General features: G+C 44.0%; 1 protein-coding gene and 1 long non-coding RNA gene across 2 annotated transcripts in view; one reads left to right on the forward strand and one right to left on the reverse strand.

Moving 5' to 3' along the window:
* Window positions 1–25,545, forward strand: part of C5H4orf17 (chromosome 5 C4orf17 homolog) — a 25,969-nt gene extending 424 nt beyond the window's left edge. Inside the window, exons 2-9 of the mRNA XM_034772051.1 lie at window positions 2,450–2,682; window positions 17,181–17,393; window positions 17,501–17,568; window positions 18,702–18,869; window positions 19,872–19,953; window positions 22,778–22,934; window positions 24,181–24,224; window positions 25,355–25,545. Of these exons, the coding sequence (XP_034627942.1) occupies window positions 2,529–2,682; window positions 17,181–17,393; window positions 17,501–17,568; window positions 18,702–18,869; window positions 19,872–19,953; window positions 22,778–22,934; window positions 24,181–24,224; window positions 25,355–25,545 (1,077 nt within the window). The 5' untranslated portion in view covers window positions 2,450–2,528. The remainder of the gene's footprint in view (window positions 1–2,449; window positions 2,683–17,180; window positions 17,394–17,500; window positions 17,569–18,701; window positions 18,870–19,871; window positions 19,954–22,777; window positions 22,935–24,180; window positions 24,225–25,354) is intronic.
* LOC117878105 lies at window positions 12,630–15,976 on the reverse strand. The gene is made up of 4 exons (XR_004645887.1): window positions 15,858–15,976; window positions 15,557–15,618; window positions 14,182–14,210; window positions 12,630–13,069 (listed from the first exon to the last, which is right to left on the reverse strand). It is a non-coding gene; the product is annotated as an uncharacterized LOC117878105 (long non-coding RNA).
* Window positions 25,546–27,434: the final 1,889 nt, after the last annotated feature.

The following is a 27,434-nucleotide window of genomic DNA, read 5'->3' on the forward strand; positions in this document are numbered from 1 at the left end:
AAGAACAGGAGTACTTGTGGCACCTTAGAGACTAACAAATTTATTAGAGCATAAGCTTTCGTGGGCTACAACCCACTTCTTCGGATGCATATGATATGCATATGATATGCATCCGAAGAAGTGGGTTGTAGCCCACGAAAGCTTATGCTCTAATAAATTTGTTAGTCTCTAAGGTGCCACAAGTACTCCTGTTCTTTTTAAGAAGCTGATTGATTTTTCCTTGTTCTAAGATCCAAGGGGATTAATCTGGACTCACTAGGAATTGGACGGGAATGATTAATTCCTCCTTGTTTTACGATCCAAGGGGTTTTGGATCATTGTTCACCAGGGAATTGGTGGAAGAGTCTCTCAAGGCTACCCAGGGAAGGGACTTAGCACATTGGGAGTGGTGGCAGCAAATGCAGATCTAAGCTGGTAGAGAAGCTTAGAGATTTTCATGCAGGTCCCTACATCTGTACCCTAAAGTTCAGAGTGGGGAAGGAACTTTGACACCAGTAATAAAGGAAAATAATTAAATAGTCATGTTGGTTCCAGAGAAACCCCAAATTTGAAATCAGGTGGTGAGACTGTTACATCTGACTTCTGAAAGGGTACAAAAGCTTTCATCTTTTCTTATGAATTTTCAATGTCATGCAAAACGACTTGGAAATCTACAAAAGAGAAATTAGTAAAGGTCAGCCAAGCAAGTGTGGCTGAACAGAAAAACTCCCATGTTTTACTTCTCTGGCAACACACACACACATGGGAAAAATAATTACTTTTGATACATATTGAAAGAGGTACAAGTGAGAATATATTTACATCATAAAAACCTGAGATGGCATACAACAATTCAAATATTCTTAGGATGCTGCATTAGAACTGGTAGCCTCAAATATATCCTATCCAAGGTGATAAATTCAGGGCTGAGACAGATAGTGTGAGAATATTATTATGGGGGAGGGGGGCGGGAGAAACAAGTTGAAAGTAGTAAGTCAAAGATATCTAAAGCTAGGTAGTGAGTCGTAAATATATCTACTACACTATCTGAGTTTTAGGCAACAGCAAGCTGTAGAATGGTATTTTACAATCCAATCACAATACCATCTAGTATTATATTAATAAATATATCAAAATCCTAAGGTGGCATTTCTGCCCCACCTCTTCCTCACCCATTACTGCCTGCCCTCTTCTTCCCACACAACTCAACAACAAATCCAATCTCCCCTTTCTGTCATTTCCTCCTACAAAGAGGTGTCCCTGTTTCTGCTCAGTTGTGTGCAGCAATGGATAGTGGACCATGTGGGCAGAGACTTTGCATGTGTAGAAGCAGTAGTTCAGGGCTGGCTGGCGGTAACTGACTGTACAAGAGTTTGCTGGGGCTCGACCCTCTCCGGGGCAGCGGGGAGCCACACTGGCTCACTACACACCGGTGCGCTGGGGAAACTTGTCCAGCCGTGGGTCTCCCTCAGCAGCTCTTGCTGTAGCTAGAAGAACACGGTAAGCCTGGCCCTGCTCAGGGCGGGTGATAAGACTGTGTCAGGAGCTCAGGCCCTCAGTCAGGGCTGAGCAACAATAGCACAAAGTATTTAAGCCCAGGCCTTAGGTCAGGGCGGGGCAACAAACGCTGAGTCAGGAGCTCAGGCCCTCAGTCAGGGCTGAGCAACAATAGCGGGCCCAAGCCTCAAAAGGCCTGGGAGAGGGGGAGACTGCCACCCACAGAAGGGGCAGGGGGACGCAGGCCCTCCCACTCCACTGCGTCCCAGCCCGGGGCCCTAGCAGCGGCAGAAGACTCGCTGCTTAATCAGTGGGGATTTTGGCCACAACACACTGATATAGGCTCTGGCAGCGCTGCAGCCAGACTGGGGTCGGCTGCCCCCGGGCTACTTCCACACTCCCCCTTGGGGCCTACCTGGGTCCTGGTGTCGGCCTCTGGGGGATCCAAGGCCATGGGTTCGTCAGGGCAGGGATTGCTCGGCCGGTCCGGCGGGTCCTCCGGATAGCGGGCGCTGGGCAGGCCCGGCCAGTCCTGGCGGCTGCCTTGGGCCGTGGGCTCTTCCCAGTCACGAGCTATGCTGGAGACGTCTGGTCTCTCCGGCGGCTGGGGCCTGACTGAGCTGTGAGGGCGAGCTTTTAGACTTCAGGGTCGCCGCCTGACCCTCTGAGGAGCGGGCTCAGAGCTCCCTAGCTCCGCCCACTCCGGCCTCCGGATGGGCTCTTCCCCCTCCGGGGCGGCGGGGAGCCATACCGCCTCACTACACTGACCAAAGTGGTCCCAAGACTATTATGCCATCCCCTAGAAGTGGAGCCTTAGAAAGTCTCCTACTGAGCCTGTGCCTGCTTAAGGCTGCCCCAGAAGGAATATTGAAGAGACAGTAACAAAATGTAAAACAGTCACAAGAAAAACAAGTAGCAATTCAAGTGTTCTGCTCCCTTCGTGTCCATGACTATTGTTATTCTGTACTTCCAGCATTTGGCCGCTGCTGATGAGACACTGTCAGGACCCACTACCCCAAGAGTTGCTGTGGGGAGAATAGCAAAGTTACATCATGAATATCAATTTCAAACAACAGCCTGAGCCTGAGTTCAACTACAAAGTAATAACACAGAGAAGTCTGAGCGATTCTCCTTTTGGAAGAGCAAGTGGAACTTATTTTCTCTCCAGACACATCCCACATTCCAGGACAGTCTGCCATATTCAAGGTAAAGCATCCTCCTAGAGACACATAACCAGGTTGCACATCCAGCCTGATTCTCCTGAAAAGAAATGTGTGTTTTAGGTCTTTCTTTAAAAAAAAAAAAAAAAATTACTCAGCAGCACACACAAAAAACCCTTCACATGTTAGTTTCCAGTTTCACAAGAAAAAACGTATCCAAAGTATAACTCTAGGTACCAGAATGAGAGGAAAGGAGATGGAGAGCTAAGGAGATACTGAAAGACTGAAAGTCAGATAATCTAAAAAAGTCTCAGACTGGGTTTGCGGGCCTGGCATTTAGAATTTGGCCTTGCAGTTGGAACTTAATTATCAAATCTGTGGATAATAATTCATGAACCATATTGGAACCTAACTCATTCTTCTATAGTACTCGAGAGACAATACAACAAACACGAGATAGCTTTTGTTTTTTAAAATCCCTACGATCAAGAGGATGGTATGGTGCGACTCTGAATTTGAGCTGGTCAGAAAATTTCAGCACAAATGGAATTTTTTTTTAAATGTTGCAATGCTCCCTCACATGATTTTCTGACCATTTTTGAACACACACCGGGAGCAACTGGTTGAGTAAAAAGATGTCATTTTTATATAATTTGCCTTTCAAAAGTTAGCCTTGTTTACAGTGAGAGTCTGTCATCAATTAACAGGGTACTAAACTGCTGAGCCACAACTGACATTCTAGGCACCTGCTTCCCATTTAGAAAGTTACCCACTTTAACAAGTTGTAAATTAAAGTTTAACTTAAGGGAGAGATTTTCAAAGGCACAAATGACAATTAGATGCCTATCTCCCATTGTCCCTATAAACGAAATTGCTTCATTTTAATAGGGCAAAACCATCTAGGCCCCACTACCCCCTGCTGGACAGCAATGTACCACTGCATGTTCATAGCACTGGTACAAAGGCATTGAGGTCTCATGTTCAAAATCCTGTGATTCCTTCCTCCAGATACCCTAATATATGGAAATGGCTAAGTCTTCATTGTAAAGTTAACCCTGGCTCTTACCTGGGTTTTAGTCCAAACCCCTCTACTGTCCACACAGAAAAACCTTTTACCCAGAGTCTTAGGTGCTATAATCCAGGGTTAGTTTACTCAGCGAGGCAGGATACAGATTAGAGCCCAGGATCCACTTTAACTGATGGAACCCACCAGTTTTGCAGTGAATATGCAGGATAAATCACTTGAGAACTGACAGTACTCCAGTGCCTTCTCTCCCTCCCTCCCCCCAATCCGCGCAAGACAGACAAGTTCTCTTCGCAACTGACTGGGAAACAATCCTAGAGCATCTCAGTACAAAGAACCATGGGATTTGCCCCAGAAGTCCTAGTGACACACACATTGTGGGGGTGCAGCACCAGTGAGGATGCAGTAATTCAAGTATGGCTTACCAGTGGGGATGCTCAAACCCAGGCTGGGCTAACTGGCGTGACAGTCAGGGTATGTCTACACTGCAATAACAAAAGAACACCCTCCCCCACAAAACACAGCAGTGAGTCTCATAGCCTGGGTCATCTTACTCAGGCTTGCGCAATGGGGCTAAAAACAACAGTGTAGATATTCCGGTTAGGCTGGACCATGGACTCTGAGACCCTCCCTCCTCACCAGGTTTCAGAGCATGGGCTCCAGCCGGAGCAGAAATGACTGTGTTGTTTTCTATTCAAGTAATCCGCTAGCCTTACTAATAATTCATAGCTAGTAATTTAACAAGTCTTTATTAGATACATAGTTAATATATACACAGAGCATCTTAGCTCAGGTCAGCCTAATGTCTAACCTAAAACCCACAGCCTCCTCCCACACCTGTCAGCTCCCACACCTTGGAAATTCTAGTCACTCTCTTAAAACCACAGTAACACCAATCTCACTTCTTGTAATGATTTTTTTTAGCACAAATGTATTTGCATATTTTATATATATATAACAGAATTTTCTAAATAGCTTTCTATAAATCTTTGAAAAGGTTTCCTTTGGCTTTATCGCAATCAATGATAGGAGATCATATTGTAATGGGTATAAACGTTATCAGTGTAAGAAAGAGACTGTTAGACGAGCCAGATCTAAATCTGGAAAAAGCAGTGAGAATTTGCCAGACCACCTCCTCCAGCTGTCAGCTCCCACACCCTGAAGATTCTATTCATTCCCTTAAAGCCACAGTAACACCACAACATCTATACTGCTATTTTGAGCCCCATAGCGCAAGCCCTGAGAGCCCATCAGTTTTTTGGGTTTTTTTGCGCAGCATAGACATACCCTCACTGTGCAGTGAAGACCTACTCTGACTTTGAACATTCGATGCTACAGCTCCATTGAGAGAACAAAAATTAAAAGGCATCTCCTGTAAATAGACCTGCATGTACAGACTAAGGGCCAATTTCTGCTCTCAGTTATACATGTGTAAATCTGGAGTTAATTCCATTGTGTTCGGTACAAGGCAAATTTACAACATTGAAATTGACAGCAGAGTTTGCACCAATTTCTCCTTCCTATTCTGTTTTTCCATTCTCTCTGAAGAAGAAAACATTACAAACTACTTCATTTTTTAAAAAACAGTTACCAAGCACAATTCAAATATAAATGAGCAGGCAACAATAAATGACAGCTGCGAGCATCCACTAGCAATAGTCTGGATGTAACATGATTACCGTGGAACAAGGTGAGACGTAGGCTCTGAGAAATCACACTTAGGCTATGTCTACACTACAGCGGTAAGTTGACCTAAACTACGCAACTCCAGCTACATGAATAACGTGGCTGGAGTCGACATGGCTTAGGTCGACTTACTGCAGGGTCCACTATGCAGGGTCGACGGGAGGCACTTGCCCGTTGACTTACCTTACTGTTCTCGTGCAGGGTGGAGTACTGGGGTCGACTGGGGAGTGATCTGCAGTCGATTTGGTGGACCCGCTAAATCAACCCCGGATTGTCGATCCGTAGGATAGTGTATACATAGCCTTAGGAAGCCCATCTTCTCCCACCTTGTATTTGGCACAGCCCTGCACAGCATATTGAGAAAAAAATCCCCTTATACAACTACCAACATGTCATAGCTACCTGCCATCACTTAAATAACTCTCACCCTTCCCCAATAGCAGCCATACGTTTCAATACAGTTTGTAATGCCAGCTCAATGGTCTAGAGATAGTGTGCTACACACTGCCACATGAGCCCTGGGTGTGATTATCATTCCTACTCCTTTCTTTCCTGAATCAGCAGATACAAGGAGGGAAGCCCCCAAAGGCCCTGAGAAAGGAAGGGCTCCATGTCACTTAGCAAATTAACAAAATGGCCCTGTGCTGCAAAACTTGGGTCCAGATACAAAACTTCCTTAAAGTTCAGAGGCAGCTGTTTCTGGGGGTTTTGTTTACAGTCCTTACCATTTGCTGGGCTCTGGAGGGAGTCCCCCTCCACCAGAAATATAGTGGTGGTCATGATGCAGGGTCCTGGGAAAGGTTGACTGTGACTGATGGAGCTATCTGGATATTCAGTTTAGAATTCAGTATCAAACTTCCCACCTGTCTGTAATTTCTGTATAAATACACTGTGTTGGTGGTATTGGGGCGGGAAATGGTCACACATGGCCAGGTGCTTTTTGCCAAAGATATATTGTGAGTAAGGGGAACAAAAAACAGTCTCTAATTGGTTATTAGAGAAACATTAAGATTAGTGGATGTAGGACTGGAGGTAGTAATTATGGAGCACTTGGCTTATGTACCCTTTGCAGTGAGGAATGAAGGGTAAAGCAGCTCCAATCTGGTTTTGAAAGATACAAGCAATAGTGTTACCTATTATGTATCTGGAATGGAGGCTTTTGACAGAATAAAAGATTGCCTTTGACCTGGTCTACACTACGAAGTTAGGTTGACATAAGTCACCTTGTGTTGACCTATTTGTGCATGCGTCTGTCCAGCAGTCCTGGGAGTGGCTCAAGAGCATGAGTATCAAGCACAGGGCAGACTGTTAGGGAACAGGGCACAAACCCCAAATTGGTTGTGAGTTCCTTACTCAGATTTCACCAACCAATTACCCAGTGTGAACTCCTCAGGCACTATAACAGCCTTAACATGGAGTCACAGACAGTCCCCAGGGGTATTCCAATCTATTTTGACCCCTGGTGAGCGTGCTTTGGTGAAAGTTCACAGCAATATTTAGGTTACTCCCAGGTAATAGAAGCTACTATAATAGGCAAGCACTATATGTTCTTTAGTGCTAACACAGGCCCAGCACTGGGGATCTTTTGCTTATGCTTTATCATTCTTGTTCCTCAGGGTCCAAGCAGCATGAAAGATACAGTTTCTCCTTGTTAGCACCTTTTATTCCTTTCCCCCTTCTGCTTCAAGTTGCAAGTTCAGCAGTTGGGAGGAATTCAGTTGCATATTTCCTCTTCATGGGAGGTTTCAGGAAGAGAAGCAATCAACAAAGTCTTTGGTCCTCTAATGTTCCGATGTGGTTTGTCCGGTGTTGATGGGCCTTCTTTCATTAGGCAGGAGATAACTTCTTCTGTGTCAAACTAGTATTTCACACTTTATAAATCACCAGTCAGGAGAGAAGCTTTACCAATACAGAGCAAACACAAACTTTACCTTATAACATGGGATACAGACAGTGACGAGCTGCCAGAATGTTAATAACTGGTTCCCTACCGGGTCTTCGGCAGCGGGTCCCTCACTTGCTCCGGGTTTTTGGCAGCGGGTCCTTCAGTGCCACCGAAGACCCGGAGCGAGTGAACGACATGCTGCTGAAGTGCCGCCGCCAACCGGGTAGGGAACCAGTTATTAAGCGCTGCCCAGTGAGTACAAGCCCGAGACCCCCAACCCTAACCGCCCCTCAGGGCCCCACCCCCTACCCAACTCACCCCGCTCCCTGATCCAACTGCCCCGACCATATCCACCACCATCCCGACAGACCCCGGAACTCCCATGCCTACCCAACCCCCCCCGAACCTCCGCCCCCGCCAACCGCTCCCTGCCCCTTATCCAACCCCTCTTCCCAGCCCCCTTACCATGCTGCTCAGGGCAGCGTGTATGGATGCCGCGCGGCCTGCTGGAGCTCGCAGCCCTACCTCCTTACCATGCTGTTCAAAGCGGCAGGAGCTGCAGAGCTGCCCAGGAGCGGTCCAAAGCGCTGGTGCCGGGTTCTGTGAGAGGGGGGGAAGGCGGAGGAGAGGCCGGGGGAGCCTCCCCAGCCGGGAGCTCAGGCGGGCCGGACAGGACAGTCCTGTAGGCTGGATGTGGCCCATGGGCTGGATGTGGCCCGCAGGCCTGAGTTTGCCCACCCCTTTAACAACGAGTTCTAAACTGGCTTCTAAATTTAACAACAGGTTCGCGCGAACCGGCTCCAGCTCACCACTGGATACGGATATTATAAGTGATATTAGTGCATGCAGCAACTTATAAGCATTCCATAAAGTCCAACACAACACATTTTATAACTTCAAAACCTATTTTAACAATACTATCACACAGGTGAGCCAAATTGGCTTCAGCAATGTATTTGTCAGTGTTCAGTTGAGGCCTAGGGGCCTTAGCATGGACTGGTCTGCCATCATCAGTGTCCCCACACAAAATTTGTCTATGGCTGACCTAAGCGCACCATTACGGTAACAAATTAAAACCACCTTCCCAAACGGCACGGAACCATGGTCAATGCACTGAGGTTAACACAGTGCAAAGGTAGACCTGTGTCTACCTTAAAAGTCCTCCAACAGCTGTCTAACAATGCCCCATTCCCTGTGACAGTGACCGCTCTGGTCACAATTATAAACTCCACTGCCCAGGCGACATGAAACCCAGCAACCACAACCCCCTTTTTAGCCCCACCATGTATTTTTGAAATATCTTTACCTACCTTGGTGAGCACAACTAGCAGCTCTCCCTGGTGTGCAGCTGCCCAATGACTATGCTGGCTGCAGGCACTAGACACGCTCCTACCTGGATTAGGCAGGAGATATTGGATCTCCTGGGCCTGTGGGGAGAAGAGGCTGTGCAAGCACAGCTATGAACCAGCCATAGACACATGGACATGTATGAAAAAATTGCACTGGGGATTCAGAGAAAGGGGTGTGACAGGGATAAGTAGTAGTGCAAAGCCAAGGACCTGTGGCAGGCATACCACAATGCCAGGGAGGGCAACAATTGATTTGGTGCTGAGCCGCAGACCTGCCACTTTTATGAGCAGCATGCCATACTTAGCGGAGACCCCACCTGCATCCTGCAGACCACTCTGGATACCTCTCAGGAGCTTGAGACAGACACACCTGCCATGAACGGGAAGGAAGAGGGAGATGCGGTGGGAGGTTCCAGCCATGACCTATTTGAGACGCCACCACAATCTAGTCAATCCCACCAGCTGAGTACAGACGAGCCCGCTGAAGGGGAAGTGACCTCGGGTAAGCATCTGCATGGTTTTTTCCTTTTAATGTTTAAATTTAAAGATGGCGCTCAGCCCATCCCCAAGCGCTCAAGACACAGATATCAACTTTTCATAGATCCATAATTATTACAGGGCACTCTCACATTAGTCACAACAGCATTCTTAAAATTCACACCAGGAGGAGGATTTCCCCCCCATATATGATGCACACATACCGCAAATTGTATTTTAAATATATTCTGAGGTTTGTTTGTTTTAATCAGTATTTCTGAGTCTATTTGTGGTGCCTGCCACTGTTCCTTTGCTTTTGCGCAGCACTGCTGCTGATCCCTGTCATACTCCTTTCCCCTGTGCAATTTTTTCATAGACGTCCCTGTTATTGAAAAGTGCAATGGTGTTGCCAGCAGCACAGGCATCCAGTTTCTAGAAAATGAAACCCGTCCTGTTCTTCTCTTGTGCATAGTCAGCACCTAAAGGATTGGGGCGAATTAATAGTGCATGCTCCTGTAAGCAGAGTCAGGATGAGCTCTACCCTGACATCTGGTGGTGAATTATGGCGAGTGTGGAAAAGAACTCCAGGGGCTGATCTTGTTTGCATAGGCACACCCACTCGCCTGGCATGAAACCACAGCAACTCAAAGTGGTTACTTTGGCTGGTGTGGGATCCCCAGTTTCTCTGTTATTGGGGCAGGAAGAATAAAGTTTTGTTACCCTGATTCTGTGAATCAAGGCCAGTGGAACTGTTGTATGATAGAAGGACTGAGTGAGTCATTCACCATTACCTAGGTAGCATTTGCTTGTCAAGGGGCATGGGTTACAAAACCCAGTGAATTGAGAGAGGTTGGGGGCAGGTATTGGTACCTGGGGGTGTGGGTCCCTTTTGTGGGCCTGAAACACCAATTGCCCCTCCTCCTCTCTCCACTGTTGAATGTCCGAGCTAACTTTGATTCCCTTAGGAGTCTAGTTACAGACTGCTGAGCTGAGTTTACTTTGGGCCAATAGTGCACCAGCACTGGGGCTCCCCTACTACTAGCTGAAATCACTAAGAGCTGAAATCACAAAAGAGCTAAAGCTATTTAAGAGCTGAGATCACTGAGGCTGTGTTAACTAGTGGGGGAGCCTGAAGCTATATTGCTAAGCTAACTTAGCTTAGCGGGGGTGAGCGGAGCGGAGCGGCTCACAGGTCGGTGAGCGGAGCGGCTGGAGGAGCAGCTAGCAGAGCAGAGCCTTGTGGGAGCGGCCCAAGGGACGGCTGGAGCGGAACGGAGCGGCTCACAGGTCGGTGAGCGGAGCGGCGCGGCTCGGCTCACAGGTCGGTGAGCGGAGCGGAGCGGCGCAGCTCACAGGTCGGTGAGCGGAGCGGAGCGGCGCAGCTCACAGGTCGGTGAGCGGAGCGGAGCAGCTGCCAGAGCAGTTCGTGGGACGGCAGGAGTGGGACTGCGGGCGGAATGGAGCAGTTCGTGGTGAAGGCTGCGGTGGAACCCCACGGAGAAGCAGCCAGTTGGCCTCGGATCACGTAAGGTGCCCCTTAACACCCTGCTCACCCCCCCCCCTTTGAACTCTGGGGCTGCACTGATCATGGACAGAGACTTTGGGGGGTTGTCGGACTTTTGGGACTTTTGTGATTCTTGGGTTGCTGGACCCAAGAGACTTTGGGATTGGTGGATTTTTGGGACTTTGGTGATTCTTGGGTCGCTGGTTTCAAGAACCAATGGGAGAGGACACGGCCCAATTTGCTGGGGTGGGTCTTCGCTCATGGTTTGGTCTAAGAACTCTAGTTCTGGTGTTTTTCCAATTTAATGCTGATGTTGTTTACCTCATGTTATTAAACATTTTCTGTTACACTCAGACTCCGTGCTTGCGAGAGGGGAAGTATTGCCTCTTAGAGGCGCCCAGGGGGTGGTATGTAATTGTCCCAGGTCACTGGGTGGGGGCTCGAGCCGGTTTTGCATTGTGTTATTGAAACGGAACCCCTAGATACAGAACCCGGCCCTTGTTGCTGCCAACTTAGATGGGCAGAAGGGTTACACTCCAATTCCTCCTGCAATTCACTGTGATCGCTTCAGTAAGTTTGAGTTTAGTACAGCAACAGCCATTCTGTTCTCACTCAGGGGCAATGATAGGGTTAACCAGGAACCATCCAGTCTTCAGAAAGCTAAGTATGTATTCAGAAGAAAAGGATGACACAGAAAACATACTATAAAACAATAAACCGCTTACATGCCCACTACCAAGTAACACCTATCAACCACACAGAATCCTGGTAGGTTTCCAAATCCTTTAAACCCTTTGGCCATGTTTGTCCTTCTAGGTCACAGTGTCCTATTAGTTCTTGCATCAAGTGAGAGTGAAACCTCCTTTATATCAGGCTGGTCATTTTATACAGTTCTCAGTTCTTTGTTTGGTAGGCCTCTTAAACCTGGTCAAATCAGTAGATGCAATTCCCCTCAGGGTGTGTTACTTCTCCACACATGTTTATCTGTCTAGAGATTTGCAATAAATTAACCTCAGTGATTTTAATTCCTGATAGTTCATTCATGCTAGATGATTTCCCCACAGTCATTTGTCTAGTTTTGTCTTTACTTGTCTGGTTTCAAGAAAAAAACAACAACAAAACAATCCATTCACACTTGGGAGGTAACCATACAAAGGCGGAAGTGGGGGGAAGGAAAACAGTCACACATTTTTCATAAGAAAATAAATCAGAAGTTCCCAGTTCTCCACAAAATAAATCCATTGTTTTTGCTGTAACCTTGATAAAAAGTGTGCTTACTTTTTTAATTTATTTTTTACTATGAAAAAATATTTTTCATCCTTTGATTATTAAAAACCTAGCTGAAGGGACCTGCGCCTACATTTACCTGACAGTCACCTTCTGTCAGGGAACAAACATGGAAAATTTCAGCCCAAAAGACACATTTTGGAATGCTGTAAGTTTAACACATGGAGTTATAATGGAACTGCTCTGAAGCCCTACATTTATAAGGCTCCGATCCTGCAAATAATTACAGACTTATTCAACTTTAATCACACGCATAGTCCCAGTGAAGTCAACTTTGCAGCATGCATGTAAGTGTTTAAAAGATTGGGGGATCAGCTTCATTAGGGACACACAGGAGGACGACAATAAGACTAGGGTGGTCTTGATCTCCCCATTACCTTATGCAGCGGTGAACCCACATTCCCAGTCCTGAATTTCCCCCAAACTGTCTCACCTGAGGGGTCCAGCCTTCTTTTGAAACACTCAGAGAAATAATAAGGTTTGTTTACTCCTTTAAAGAGACAAAAGCATATTGCAGCTTATTGGGGGGGAGGAATAGCTCAGTGGTTTGAGCATTGGCCTGCTAAACCGAGGGTTGAGAGTTTAATCCTTGAGGGGGCCATTTAGGGATCTGGGGCAAAAATCTGTCTGGGGATTGGTCCTGCTTTGAGCCCGGGGTTGGACTAGATGACCTCCAACCCTGATATTCTATGATTAATTTTACTGGGATAAATACACACTTAAACACAGCACTGAGTTGGTTTATTGGAAAGATAAAACACATTTATTAACAAAAGGGCACAGGGTTAAGTGATACCAAGTAGAAGGAATGAAGTTAGAAAGGGTTACAAAGAAAAGTAAAAATACACATTCTAATGGCTGAGACCTAACTTAATAAGCTACAATCTTTGTTCAAGGTCCTTACCACTCTTCCATTCCCGGAGACACCCCATGGTTGAAGGACTATCTTTCTCAGCTTGCAAAAGCTCTGGCTCCTTGTGTCTGTCCAGTAATAGATGCCAAGATGACTTCTCCTCTTTCCATATATCTTCCCAAACTTACTGTTTTGTTCCAAGGCTCAGGATGACCTCATGCTGTTCTTCTCTTCCTGTGGACTTCCCATCACTCTGCTGAGTTGTATAAAATGAGGCTTCCCCTGTTATTGATCACACCTTGCTTAATTTCATTGGAGACGGGTAGATAGGATTTCTCCCAGACAGGAAGGAAGGCAGCTGTTTCTCCCTGTGTTTGGTCACAGACATTAAAGCATGAGATCACTGAGTATCCATATTTCCTCATATAGTGTTAATATATACATTTCAGAATATTAATCACCAGTATGTCATTAGCTTTCATCAGAGGTCTTACCTGATACTCTTCTATAATACAATCGGTTAATTCAATTACTTATTAGAGGTTCAGACCCAGACTTTATTGCCAAGAGAAAATTTCTCTCTCTTGCTGGGGAGTAAATGCCATGATGTCTTCTCTCTCACTGGATAGCTTTGTTTACCTTATATATGTAGACGGACTGTCATTGTCTCTGCCTGATGCCCAGGCTGGACAGACAGACAAATACACATTCCTTTGTCTAGGCCAGACTGGACTTAAGGATGGCTTGCCAAACACATTTTAAGAACATAATTCTAGCACATATTCATAACTCTTTGTACACACCCTGTGCAGACATCTTGCAAGAATATTAATGATCAGTGAGTTATTAGTTTTCCATTGGTATCTGACATGCTACCTTTTAGATACAGATAATAACAGTGTGCTAAGTGTAGTGAGTATGTCAGGCCTGAGAAGAGCTGCTAACACAAAGTAGTAAACCACAAATGGGTCTCTATGTCACACCCACCAACTGCATTTTGTCCTCTTTTGCAACACATCCAGGGTCCAAATTCATGGGGCGGGGGGAGGTCCAAAATGATAGGCCAGTGTCCTCCTCCTCCTTCATGGCCACTTCTTCCTCCTACCTGTGCTGAGGGGGCACTGACCCCTGCATAGCTGCGCCCTCTGCCCTAGCACCACAACCCCCGTCCAGTACAGAGTGGAGGGAGGTCCTGCACTCACCTCACAGCGGGGCCCCTCTCCTGCAGGGCCAGGCCCAGCTCTCCCCAGGACAGAAGGCAAGGCTGAAGGGTAACTGTGGGATGTGCTCACTCTCCAATCATCCCCACCTCCCGGGCCCTCCCCTTCAAACTGGTCCTATCTAGAACCCAGTGAGACACACCAGTGTAGGCCCATTACTAGATGAAGATAGTAAAATTGTTGCTAATTATGCAGAAAAAGTGGAAGCATTCAATAAACATTTCTGTTGTTTTTGGAAAGAAGCAGGATGATGTACTCACATGATGCTGATGAGGAAGTGCTTTCCAGTCTAATAGCAAATGAAAAGGATGTTAGACCACAGCTACTAAGGATAAACATTTTAAAATCAGAAGGGCTGAATAACTTGGCCAAAAACATCCCAGTTGGCTGAGGAGATAACTGGTCCACTGATGTTAATTTTTAATAAATATTGGAATACTGGGGAAATTCCAGAAGACTGGAAGAGTACTAACGCTGTGCCAATATTCAAAAAGTGCAAATGGGATGGCCCAAGTAACTATAGGATGGTTAACCTGACATCAATCCTGGGCATAATAATAGAACCATGATATGGGAGTCAACTGATAAAGAATATAATTAATGCAAACCAACATGGTTTTATGGCAAATAGGCCTTGTCAAGCAAACCTTATTTCATTTGATGAGGTTACAAGTTTGGTTGATAATGGTAATTGCATAGATGTAAGATACATTGACTTTAATCAGAACATTCTGATTAAAAAATTAGCACTATACAATATCAATAAAGCACATGTTAAATTGATTAAGGTCTGGCTAACCAACAGATCTCAAAAAGTAGTTGTCAATAGGGAATCATAATTGAATGCAGGTGTTTCTAGCAGGGTTCTGTACTAGGACTGATACTACTCATCATTTTCATCAACGATCTGAAAGTAAATATAAAATCACTCCTGATAATATTTGTGGATGACACAAAGATTGGGGAACAGTCAACAACAATGAGGATAGAGCAGCCAGACAGTGATTTAGGTTGGTTGGGAAGCTGAGACCATTCAAACAAAATGTGTTTTAATACAGCCAGATGCAAAGTTATACACCTAAGAACAAGGAATGTAGACCAGCCCTTCGGAATGGGGGCCTGTATCCTGGAAAACAGTGACTCTGAAAAGGATTTAGTGGTCACAGTGAACATGTAACTCACAATGAGCTCCCAGGGCAATGCTGTGCAAGAAAGGCTAATGCAGTCCTGGGTTGTATAAACAGGGTAGTGGGAAGGTTATTATGGCATTGGCGAGACTGATATGAAATAATGCATACAGTTACGGTAACCACCTTTTAAAAAGGATGTTGAAAAATTGGAGCGGGTGAAGAAAAGAGCCACAAAAATGATTTGAAGACCAGAGAAAATGCTTAAAGGGGAAAGACTTAAAGAGCTCCTCTGTTTAGTTCATCAAAAAACAGACTGCAAGGTGATTAGATTACAGTGTATAAGTACCTTCACAGGGAGAAAATACCAGGCACTAAAGAGCTTTTTAATCTAGCTGAGAAAGACATAACAAGAACCAATGACTGGAAGTTGATGCCAGACAAATTCAAACAACAAATTAGGCACAATTTTTTTTAAGAGTGACAGTGATTAACCATTGGAACACACCTCCAAGGAAAGTGGCACTGTCTCCATCTCTTGTTATCTTCAGATCAAGACTGGATACCTTTCTAGAAGATATGATTTAGCCAAACACAAGTTACTGAGTTCAATGCAGGGATAACCGGGTGAAATGTAATGGCCTGTGATATACAGGAGGCCAGACTAGATGATCTAATGGCCCTTCTGGCCCTGAACTCTCTGAATCTGCACAGAGATAAGCAGGACACACAAGTTATTAAAATAAGTTTATAAAAGCAAAACACATGTGCCCGATGGCATCTGAAAGACAAAAATTAGAAAGCCTTACGCTGTAACTGTTGCACCCCTTATCCAAGAAGAGGAGGCCTGCAGGCAGGCCCATGGTTAATACTTAGCTGTCTATTAACATTTTCTATCTATTAACCCCTGTTAAGTAAATTTGAATTGCTCTATCGGACAGCTGTCCCCGGGGGGGGGGGGGGGGGGGGGGGGGAAGGAAAGCAGTTAGGACATTGTCATCACTTGATTACCAGGTGACTATTACCATTTGCTGTAATAAACAGGCCAGCATCTATGTTCCTCTGCCCTCTACTGGAACAAATCATATCTATTATTCAAATGTTTAATAGTTAGTTCCCTCTGCCAGCTGTGCTAGCAGCGGCTCCTTTAGCTACATAAGCAGAGACTTGGTATTTGTATGGTCACAAGCAGAATGGTGGAAAACCTGTTGATTTAATTTTGTCTGTTTTGGGGGAAGCTATAACAGGTGGTTTCTGTTTACCCAGGCATGGCCTCGAAGGGCTACACTTGGGGTTTTGGTTTCATACCAACTTAAAAACGTAAGGGAAACTAGAGCAAATCTCAGTGGGTTGTAAGGCCTTGTCTACATGAAGGAAAAAGTCTGCAGTAGCTCGTGTGGAATACCCAGTGCACACTAGCTCCCTGCACCAGCTCACAGTGTGGACACACATTTCTCACCTTCATGCACAGTAGCGTAACGCTTTAGGAGTACATTAAGCTAAGCCACGCAAGAGCACTCTTTTAGTGTGCTTTAAATTCACACCCTAGCTTACTGTGCACTAACTTTCCCATGCAGACAAGCCCCAAGAGTGGCCTGCTAAGAGAAGCCCAGAGCAACACACAGAACTATTTGAGATGCAGAGGAAACTTGCACAGAACCTGTCAATCCTGCCAGCATTATCAAGCAATATAAATAAAAAAACCTCCTTTCTCCACCTAGAAAGAGCTGGATGCAGAACTTGTCAAAGCATCTCTCTTCAAGCGTTAGCTAAAAGGGTCATTTCTCAAAGGACATGAAGTGTCCACTCCCTACAAGGGCTGTGCACATACCTTCTTGGTCTTGGCCAGAGCAGGTTGCGAGGGGCCAAGCAGAGGACCCAGAGTCATGATTAAGGCCTACTGGATTAGCATAAGAGTCACGGAGACGCTGGCATTCTCCTTTCTGTGCAGCACATATTCTGGTACTGTATACATTCTCCTTTTCACAGGCACTAAATTCACTCCACACAAAAATCAATGAGCTTTGATAGCTGCAGCCTCCACCCATCCAACAGAGGCCCTATCCCTGAGATGATCTGCAGAGGATTGTTTATGGTGATAAAGTTTGCATCTGTGTTCTCCTCTCCTCCAGGGTTAAATAATGCACCTGTCTGTGTTGTGAGAGATGCAGGGAGTTTTTCAAGACCATACCAGGCTGCCAGCAAAATCCTAATCCCACAGCGAGAATACGATCAGCAACATGGGCTAACTGGGCAAGGCATGGGCACGCCATCTCCTAGCAGCACTACACTAAGCCTCCAGGCTTATCCACACGTTGGGAAAGGTCCATCGCGACCAAGTTCACGTGAGTAGCCGCGATTTTGCATAACCCCACAGACTGTTAAAATTAAATTTTTTTGACTTGATTTCAACATAAACTAACTGAAAACACATTTCTGTATTAATTTCCAGAGCCTGGAAGAGGAGAAATGGCTGATTTCTCTAAAAGGTCAAGAGACTCCCTTGCTTTACCGAGAAAGGTAAAGAGAGATTTGCAGTTATTCATAGCAGCCCTATGCCTCAGCACCTTGGTACTGTACATCCACTCATAGCTCTCATACTGCCAGGGAGAGCAACTGTGCAACACAGACTGCGGCCTTTAAAATATTACAAGGACCTAAAATGAGTGATCATAAACATCAAGCAAGTAGAGGAGGGAGCTTTGAAATGATGTGGTTTCATTTCTAATATATAAACATTGTCTAACTTTTCATTCTTCAGCATTTTATGTCAATAATTTAAACTAATTAAGAGTCTGAGCATGTGCTGCATTATATACAAGAGGTCAGTTTTTCTTTTATAGCCATGCTCAGTAATCTGCTATAGTTAACAATTCAATTAGTTATACTTTGCACTTAGAGCACCTTTCTTCTAACATCCTCAAAGCATTTTACAAACACAGCATCCTGTTAAGTGCAATATTATACCCATTTTTTTCCACTGATTGGTAAACTGAGGTACAGAGAAATTAAGTGACTCACCCAACACTATATAGTGTCAGAGCTGGGAACAGAACCCAGGAGTCCTGATCCCCTGTCACCAGTTTGCATAAAGTGTTTTTCCAACTCCCTGCTTTTCCCGGAGTTTATAACTCCCATAACGGGTTTGAAGGCAAACCTTTGCCTACAATGACTCACATCCACAGAGATTTTTTTTTTAAATATGAAAAATCCAGATTTAAGGATTATGACCCAGATCCACAAAGCTCTTTAGGTGTCTAAACCTCAGTTTTAGGCACCGAAGTCCCAATTTTATGTACCTTTGTGATCCACAAAATCCCTGCTTGGCTGCCTCCTAACCCTGTAGGTGCCTAAACTAACTCAACAAAGTTCCTCTGTGGATCTGGGTCTATGGCACCAACATCTGGGCATATTGGGGCACTGCACCTATTGTGACCAGTGATTGGAGACTAAATTATTAAGTGTATTTCTCCTTTTTTGGGCCCTGTTGCATGGAATCTCTAACAGTTTTAGTGATGGTTTCTACTCCCATTGAAGCCAATGGTAAAATAATCATTGGCTTCTAGGGACACAAGATTGGGTACGTCTTCATTTAGCCTTTAATTGTGTAACTGGTATCTGCTGAATCCTTTCATACCTTACTTTCTACTTAGGAAGATCCTTTGAAAAAACAACCAGCTCGTCCTCTGACTGCAGTTGGCCACGAGATCCATCCTTCTTCTCTTACCCGTCCCTCTTCTCCAGCCCGTTTTATGCATTACAAGCCAGAAGTCAGAGAGAATATAAACTATGTTCCAAACTATCTGGATCAGGAAATAAAAGTAAGTGGTAACCTTTTGTATTAGGTTTCCATTTCCCAGAAGGGGGAGCATGGAGGTTTCAGTTCTTGCAGCCTGTATCTAGCTGACCTGTTAATTTGTATTCAGAAGTTATTTTGGGAGTTCCTAGGGAGCTGCCCCTGCCAAACTGGAAGCCTCATACAGTACTCCTATTGGAAATTTTAGAAATGGACAGAGCAGAGTAGTAGTTACCTGAGCTGCAATCAGTGCTCTCTGCAATGCCGTGTACATGGCATACTCCCCAAAGCTCCAGGTCCCCTGCAGTGCTGCATACATGGTGCTCCCCTCATTGCACGGTATGAATGGCTGTTGTCTAGGGTGAAACAAAACTGATTTTTTTTTTTAAAGGCAATTTCATTCTGGGCAGTTTGTACAACTGTAAAATTTTGCACACAATTTCACAAAATTGGGGCTTAACTGAAACAGGCAAAAATTGTAACAGTTTAGTGCTATAAAAGTAGGGCTGTCAACTACTTGCAGTTAACACTTAACACACAATTAACTAGATTAAAAATAATTGTGATTAATCACAGTGTTAATCACACTTTTAAACAACAGAATACCAATTTAAATGTATTATAAATATTTTTGGATGCTTTTCTACATTTTCAAATATATTGATTTCAGTTACAACACAGAATACAAAGCGTACAGTGCTCACTTTATATTATTTTAATTATAAATATTTGCACTGTAAAAAAAGAAAAAANGTTCTCACTTTCAGGTGATACTATAAAGAAAGAATGGGTGGTATCTCCCGTACATGTAAATTTGTTTGTCTTAGCGATTTGCTGAAAAAAGTAGGACTGAGTGGACTTGTAAATTGGTATTCTTATTAACAACAGTGTGATTAAAACTGCAATTAATGTAGACTTTTTTAAATCTCCCAATTATTTTTTTTTAATCATTTGACTGCCCTACTGTAAATCTATCTGGCATATTTGCATCCCCTTTTAAGTCATTATTGTATTGCCCTTCTTCCAGGTCTTGGAAAAACTCCGTGACATTCTACAGACAGACTCCCTTGCAGAGATCCAAGAGTGGCTGTCAAGGGCAAGTATAAGAGGTAAAATGTGCATGTTTGTTAAAATAATAGTAGACCTGTCACAGTTACCTATCTAGCTGCACTACTGTCCTTTCTCACAGTCTCACCAAATGCAACCCCACAGGTGTCAGGTCTTTACAGCTTGTGGATGGAACTCCACAATCCACACACTCTCAGACCAGGACTTGGGTTACAGCTCCCTGGTTTCTAACTGTGACTAATTCAGCAAGTCCAACTGGGGTTACACTCTGCAAGGATTTCTCTTTGGGAGCATAAAACAGCACACATTTGCAATGAGACAGACACAGCTTCTTCAAAACAGAGCATCATTTCTTTTGCCTAAAAGGTACCCAGTGCTTAGAGAAACAGATTTAAAATAACAAAGACCTACATCTATTTTCTCTTCCTTAAGCTTAGCCACTCTATCCATAGTGGAGGTGTGTCTGGCTTACTTCCCATCTCTTTCATGGGAAAAACACCCTAACCTGCTTGCGGCCTTCTCCCTCTGGCTCGGAGTGTGTCCTCCCAGCTTTTCCACTGATATATCCCAGCCAGCTTCCATCAGCTCACCTCCCCAAAAAAACTTTTCTGCCAGGGGAACTTTTTTAACCAGTGAGGGTCTTTTGATCTGAGGCTTAGCCTTGGGAAGAGTAAAACATCCTAGCTTGAATTGAGCCAGCCAGGCAAATTCTCCACTAACCGGTAGTCCAGTCATTGTTATTTTCACGCCCTTGAAGCTGGGTATGTGAGAGACTGTCTTATTTGTGTCATTGTTTCACTTCTCCTGTTCAGTTCTGCAACAACCCCTTTACAGCCTCATTTGATTTAGCTCTATGCATTCAGTAAGCAATACAAAATTGAATAGGGAAACTGAGTCATGCATACACATTTCCCCAGTTAATCACAAGGCCATTTTCTGCATTCCCTTACACTCATGTAATACCTTTGGAGTGCCCACTGAATTGAATTTATGAGACTGCAAAGATGAAAATGAGGGCAGAATCTGGTCAAGTGTGGTTGGACTAGGGGTAGTAGTTTTGATTACTAGGTTATTGTGATCCTTGTCGGCTGGCCCACCGAGCCTCTAGGGGGCGGTGGGGAGCTACGGCGTCATTGGCCGGCCTGAGTCACGCGTCTGGTGCCGGGGAATTAGTGGTGGGGAGAGTGCAAGCCAGAGTCGGTAGCGCGCCCCTCAGGCAGGGAAGTGCCGGCAAAAGGCTGTAGCACCCCTCAGGCGGGGGGGGGGACCCCCGCCAGCAAAAAGCTGTAGCACCCCTCAGGCAGGGGAGTGCCGGCAAAAGGCTGTAGCGCTGTCTGGGTTTTGGTCCCGAGGCACGTCGGCCAAGTAGTCAGCTGCTGGCAGCTCCAGCTCTCCCTCTGGCTCAGGCTCCTCCAGTTCCTCGGGGAACTCAGCTGCTGGCAGTCCTGGTAGCCCCAGTCTTTCCTGCAGGTTATGTTTCCCCTGGTCCTGGGCCTCCCCTGGCGTGGCAGCAGGGTTGGAAGGGAGCAGCCTGCGATCTGCGTCTGTCTCCCTCCCTGGTGCTGCCCTGACTGAGCTAAGGGCCCCGCCCTTTGTACTTCGTGACCCACCCCTGCCCTTCCGGGGGGTGGAGTGAGCTTGGCACTCAGGTTGACAGAGCGGCGCTTTACCCTCAGGTTCAGAGGGAAGCCACGCTGGTTCCCTACAGGTATAATTGACAATATGCCCTTCCTACAGCAGCCTTGGTTGAATTATTCTTTTTGAAAGGTACATCTTTCATAAGAAGGATCATATCTCAATAATGGCAGTAGAAGTTGATCCGTAAATTGGAAAGGCCCCTGAAACACACTGCTCAAAGAAAAAAAACCATCACAGGAAAGTGGTTTTTATATTAAACTGCTACAGTACCAATTCACAAGTGCTCAAAGCACTCATTCTTTGGCTTTAGCCTCCGCACCTGCTTAATGCACACAGTTATGCCAGCACAATGACTACCAGTCATGTGTTATTACCTACTTATGGGTAGTTACACTGCCCCTGGATGATCATATCACCCAACTTATTTATTTAGCCAACCCTGCTATAAATTGATTTAATTCTGCTTTTAGGGACTTCTTACCTGGAAGCATCCACTCAGGGAACTTGGCTAGGGCTGCTAGCTAGACATAGGCCTAAACCAGAGGTGCAAACTTTTTGGTAGAAAATTTAATTAATGAGCCTCCTCAGGCATTAGTTTACATTTCCAGATATATCCCGAGAAAGTTAGATCTCCAAAAGGCATGCTACACTCATCTCATCAGAGTCAGTGATCCCTAGTGATGTTCCAAATTCAAGTTGAAGGAGCATGATGTCCAAAGGCTATTGGGAGAGAAAGAGTGTCTCTCTCCCCACCCCCACTTTGGTATATCACAGCCTACACCTCACGGAAAGGGGATGTCAGTAAGCTATGGGTTTAAAGAAACAAAATCGCAAGTGGTATAGTTTTTCAACTGTACTAAACATTTCTGCTCACTTCGTTTTTGTAAAAAAATGTTACCCAACCAATTTGGAGGCAGATATGACTAACACTGTAGGGAGAAGAGGATGGGCAAAGTTGGATATACAATAGAAGCCTGTGGTTAATATTGTTAGAGCAACTACTGTTATTGTTTAACTGGAAATTCCTTTCCAGCTTTTTTTAAACTGAAAAATCCAACAATTATAGTTTGTTAATAAAAACAGTCTAGCACTCATGAACTATACAAAAATGAAGCCGTGAATATTTACATACAATTCAGATTTAATGTAGCATTTCCATTTTCCTCAATTTCTTTTTAAAGCAACCTCATTCAAAGAAATTATTTTTGACGGTTTTTGGTGTTTCAGAGAAAGAGTTTGTATCAAATTTGATTCGCTCAGAAATGACTAGCAGGGACTTGCTGAATTATCGGCAAAATACGCCAAAAGAAAGTGCAGTCCATGATACAATGAAGCCTTCCCATGCCCCTTGGACAGAAACAAGGGAAGAAGTGAACAAGTTCAGGTAAAGTCTGCTTTAATATTGGTAGGATCAGGAATTTGTCAAAAGGTTAGGAGTTCATGTTCATTGTAGGAGAAGGATTCAAGTTTTGAACGATTTTCTGAAACTTACCTAAAGCGCTGATGTCTGCAAACTTAAGCTGCAAATCTTGAGAGAACAATTTTTCTCTCTTCCTCCTGATTTCAGGTGCTTCTCTACTTCTAGTCCTGGCAGAAATATTGCCAAGAACAGAAGTATTGAAATATTACCACAGAGGCTGATTCTGTATTAGAAACAAAAGCCCAGGCCTGCAAACACTTACGCAGGTGCTTAATATTTATGCATTTGGGTAGCTCCATTGAAGGCAGACGGCTCACAGATGAAGTTACTTTTGTGCCCATTTGTGTACGTTTGCAGGATTGGGGCCTAAAATAGCACACAAAAAGAACTCACACTTAGTCAGGCTTTTCACAACTGCCCCAAAACATTCAGTTTGAATTTAGCTCACTCCACGCTAATTAAGATGGAGAAAACACGTTTTCATATTGAGCAGAGTTTTTTGTTTTGTTTTTTAAAAAAAGCTTAATAGGTTTTGCAACTTTTTCATGCTTTGGCAAGGTACTATATGAAACTCTGCAAGAGATATTTGAAATTGTACATGTTCCTATTTCAAAACTCCCCCAAATCCAGATCATTTACTTGGGGGCAAAGGATTATTCTGCTTCTAAATCCTGAAAGTTGTTTTTTCTCATCGTTGCTCACAGTCATCAGTAACACATAAATGACATGCTGGGGAAGAGATACGCCTTTTACTACCAGAGGTGAGCCTGGGCTACAGATCTTCAGTGTGTAATATGTTCTGTACATCTGTTGCTGACTATGCCTGTAGACCTAGGAGCTGTTTTGTTTGTATTATTCAATTGTTCTTTAAAGAAATTAACTCACCAAGTCGGACTGTTTTTTGGAAGGAAACTTTTCATGCAGAAAAGGCAGAGAATTTAGAATAGAAATTAAGAATGGAATTAAGTTTAAAAATGTCAGTGGTAAAAATGTTGGTTTTGTGATTGAAGCTTGTCAGCTAGAGCTTGAATTGAAAATGTTGCTAGGTAGGAGAGATTCCATTCTTGGGTACAAAGTTATGGAAGTGGAGCAGTGCCAAGGTTTACAGGCACCAAAGAACCCTTTAAGCCATTGCTGCATACAGCAGCTCACACAAAATGCCTGCTGTTTCTTTTTTTATGGCTTTATAAGCTCTCCCTGTTCTATTCAGGCCTTCAAGTAAAGCATCAGAAGCAAGTAAAGGAATGGAACAAGGTAGGTGATGGAAATTCTAAAACACTATACAGCTAGAAATGTATTCAATGCCACAGTGCAGACGTATTGCACTTTGAGGTTTTATATGTAAGATCCTTGAACATTTTAAACAGTTTAGAGTCTATTTTTACACTGGGATGAAGAGAATTTAATGGCAGTATGAAAAATACAGCAGTATGTCAAGTTAATTGGGAGTTAGATTTCTGAGAATCTCTGCTTTTTATTACCACCATTGATTCAGCCTCTCTAGGAAGAACATTCATGCATAACTTTCCCCAGTGACTGCACCTCATTAACAAAGCAGTGCAAAGTATACTTATTTACAGCTGCTGACAATCTTACTTCAACCACCACGAGGTTTGATCTTTCTGTAAATTCTCCTGATTTCTTCCTCCACACAGTCAAAACCTCCTGCTATTCCTCAGACGTGTGCCCGAACTCTTCCTGTCAACTAACTTTTGGATTCCACCTTGCCTTGCACCATCAACCAGCACATCTCCCTGGTCCTCTAAATAAAACATGCTTTCCTAGTCAGTCTCCCTCAGCTACCAAAGACACATTTACAGCCCCTACCCAGACAGTTTCACCTCCCTCAGATCACCACTTTCCAGGTGTCATACATCTGGAGTGCAGTAAAGGTTAACAAAGCAGCACAAGCCAAAAAAAACCCCAACAGTCTCAATAAGGAGACTACCCCTTCTACAAAAAAGTTGCAGTCCGAGTTGTTTACATGATCATGAGACTGTGCTAGCAGTAACCTGTATTAGCACACCAGGATATAGTGAGTTTGACCCCCCGCCCCCCCCCCACAAAAAGGGGTGGGGGGTCACTATTTACACTGGTTCAAAAGTACTACTATAATTCTATAGTGAGTGAAAATACATAGTTTATAATACCTGTGGGTGGAGACTTTACATGGGAAGGATGAGAAGGGAAACCAGGGAAGGAATTTTGTAATTTCTCAGAGACCAACAATTTTCTCTTCTCAAAGAATCATCCAGTTGAAGATTTTCCATGCTACTATTTTCATAATATACTACCAGAAACACGTTAAAAGCCAAACAAACATTGAAAAACAAAGCCTAAGCTTAGTGTGGTATACAGCTTTATTGTTCAAAACTCTTTTCCAGAAAGGGAGAGAGATGGTCATTTGTCCACCAGAGGGGAGAGACTTACAATCCCAATTTCTGAAAATTTGCACAGAGGAAGGTCCAGCTCCCAGGGAACGAGCCACAGTCCTTCCTTAGCGCTCCGACAAAAGCCCCACCTCCGCTACAGCAAGTTATCCACTGATCAGAGACATCTTACTGCCAGAGAATAACTTCCTCTTTAAAGCTTCTGAAACAGCACAACTGTTCCCTTCAAGTATTACCATATGTACTATTAGCAACAATAATTAAAAACATACCTAAAGCTGGCTTCCCCTTTAAAAACAAACTTGTGTTAATTTCATTTAGTCCCTAAGTGTTTCATCAAAAATCACTGAAGAGTACATACAGAATGACTTCTCCAGAAACTTTTGGATATGCTCTTCGTTCAAAATGCCTATACAAGTAAGGTTAAGAGAACTGTAAATAAAAGATGTTTAATCTACCCTGCAAGACTCTTAACACAGGCATTTCATCTTTAAGGAAACCTACACTTGCTATTAACTTAGAACATCAAGTGAAGAGAGAGTATCCACTGCTCATATGCTTTCTAGCCTCTCTGAAATGATGCACTGCACAGCAACTGGGCAGTACTATATTACACCTTGATTACAACTTTAGCTGTGTGGTTACAACTCCACCCACAGAACTAATCTTTTTCTCTGCATTCTAGAGTATAGCACATGACACCGTAAGAGGGGGTAGCAACTTGATCAAAAAGCTCAGGCAACAAATTTAAATGCTTGGCAGCTGACTTGCCCCCTAACAAGTATGTGCATGTATACACATATTTGTGCACAGGAGTCAGGCCCACAAATGGATACATTGTGTGTGGATACACCAACTGCTCATGTAATTAGAGAGAGACATGGGCACATGTATGTTTTGCAAGGTGCAAGTCACGCACCATTTTTTGAAAAGCTGACCCTAAATTTTCAATCCTAGATCACTAGAAAAAGCATGACTACAGGCAGAATGACATGCTCTCTGCAAAGAGTAAGCAATTATCTAGAGCAATTCCTCTCATAATAGCTGAGAAGTGTCATGTATTTAATACTGGGGGTGGGTGGGGAGAAGGGGAATGAGGGGAAAGAAAGGATGGACAAAAAGTCCCAACCAAACCAACTAAATAAACCCAAGATCACAGAAATGGTGGCAAGCACAGCCTATTTAAAACTGGAACCATTTATTGAAACCCTACCTTAACCCACCCTTTTGGGCATGTTTGGATAAGAGAGGTCACACCTCTGTTTTTGGTTCACTAAAAGATGTAGGCCAGAGGTTCTCAAGCTTTGATCTGCAGCTCCCTGGTTAACAAAACAACAGATGGTCACATGATGCTATCACTCCTTGTTTGCACCTAAGTCACATTGAAAAGAAACACTTTAAAATATTTTAAATTAATACTAATTTTCCATGTAAACAATTGCTATTGTTGCTCCAGGAGTAAAGGACAACAAGTTAAGGATGCAGGGAAAACAACTGAAATCTCTTGGTTGATATCTTATTTCACTACTTACCTTTGTTCTTTAAAGCAAATAACACAAAGTCAGTTTGAAGAACAGTAGAACAACCCAATCTAACAGAATAGGAGAGTCATTACTGAACAATTGATGGCAACAATGCTAATGTGTTTTTTCAACAGCATGCTTAACTTTCCTCTGAAGCTGCTTATGGTCCTGGTAGGTTATTGAGCAAATATATTAGAGCGGGAAGTGTGTTGGTTTACAAAGACAACTACACTCAACAACATTTTCTAAGTTTTTTTTTTCCCAATACCATCTGTACTTATTTGCATAAGTACACAAAGCTAGTCTCCCCCCAATCTTTCTCACTGAAGATAAGTTGCAAGATATGTATACTCACACATGTGGCGTAAGTGCTTCAATAAATATATTTAACAGGTCAATAGTCCTTTAACCTATTAGTGACAACCCATTGTACTTAATCTAATTTTTGACTGAGCCTAATAAAAATGCTTCATAATGAAATTTTCTTAAGCTAAAGAAAGTGTGCATGTCCTCCAATTCCCCCTTTCACTCCATGCCCTTGAGCACCTGCT

This window comes from Trachemys scripta, chromosome 5, assembly GCF_013100865.1.
Source record: "Trachemys scripta elegans isolate TJP31775 chromosome 5, CAS_Tse_1.0, whole genome shotgun sequence".
NCBI classification, from domain to species: domain Eukaryota; kingdom Metazoa; phylum Chordata; order Testudines; family Emydidae; genus Trachemys; species Trachemys scripta.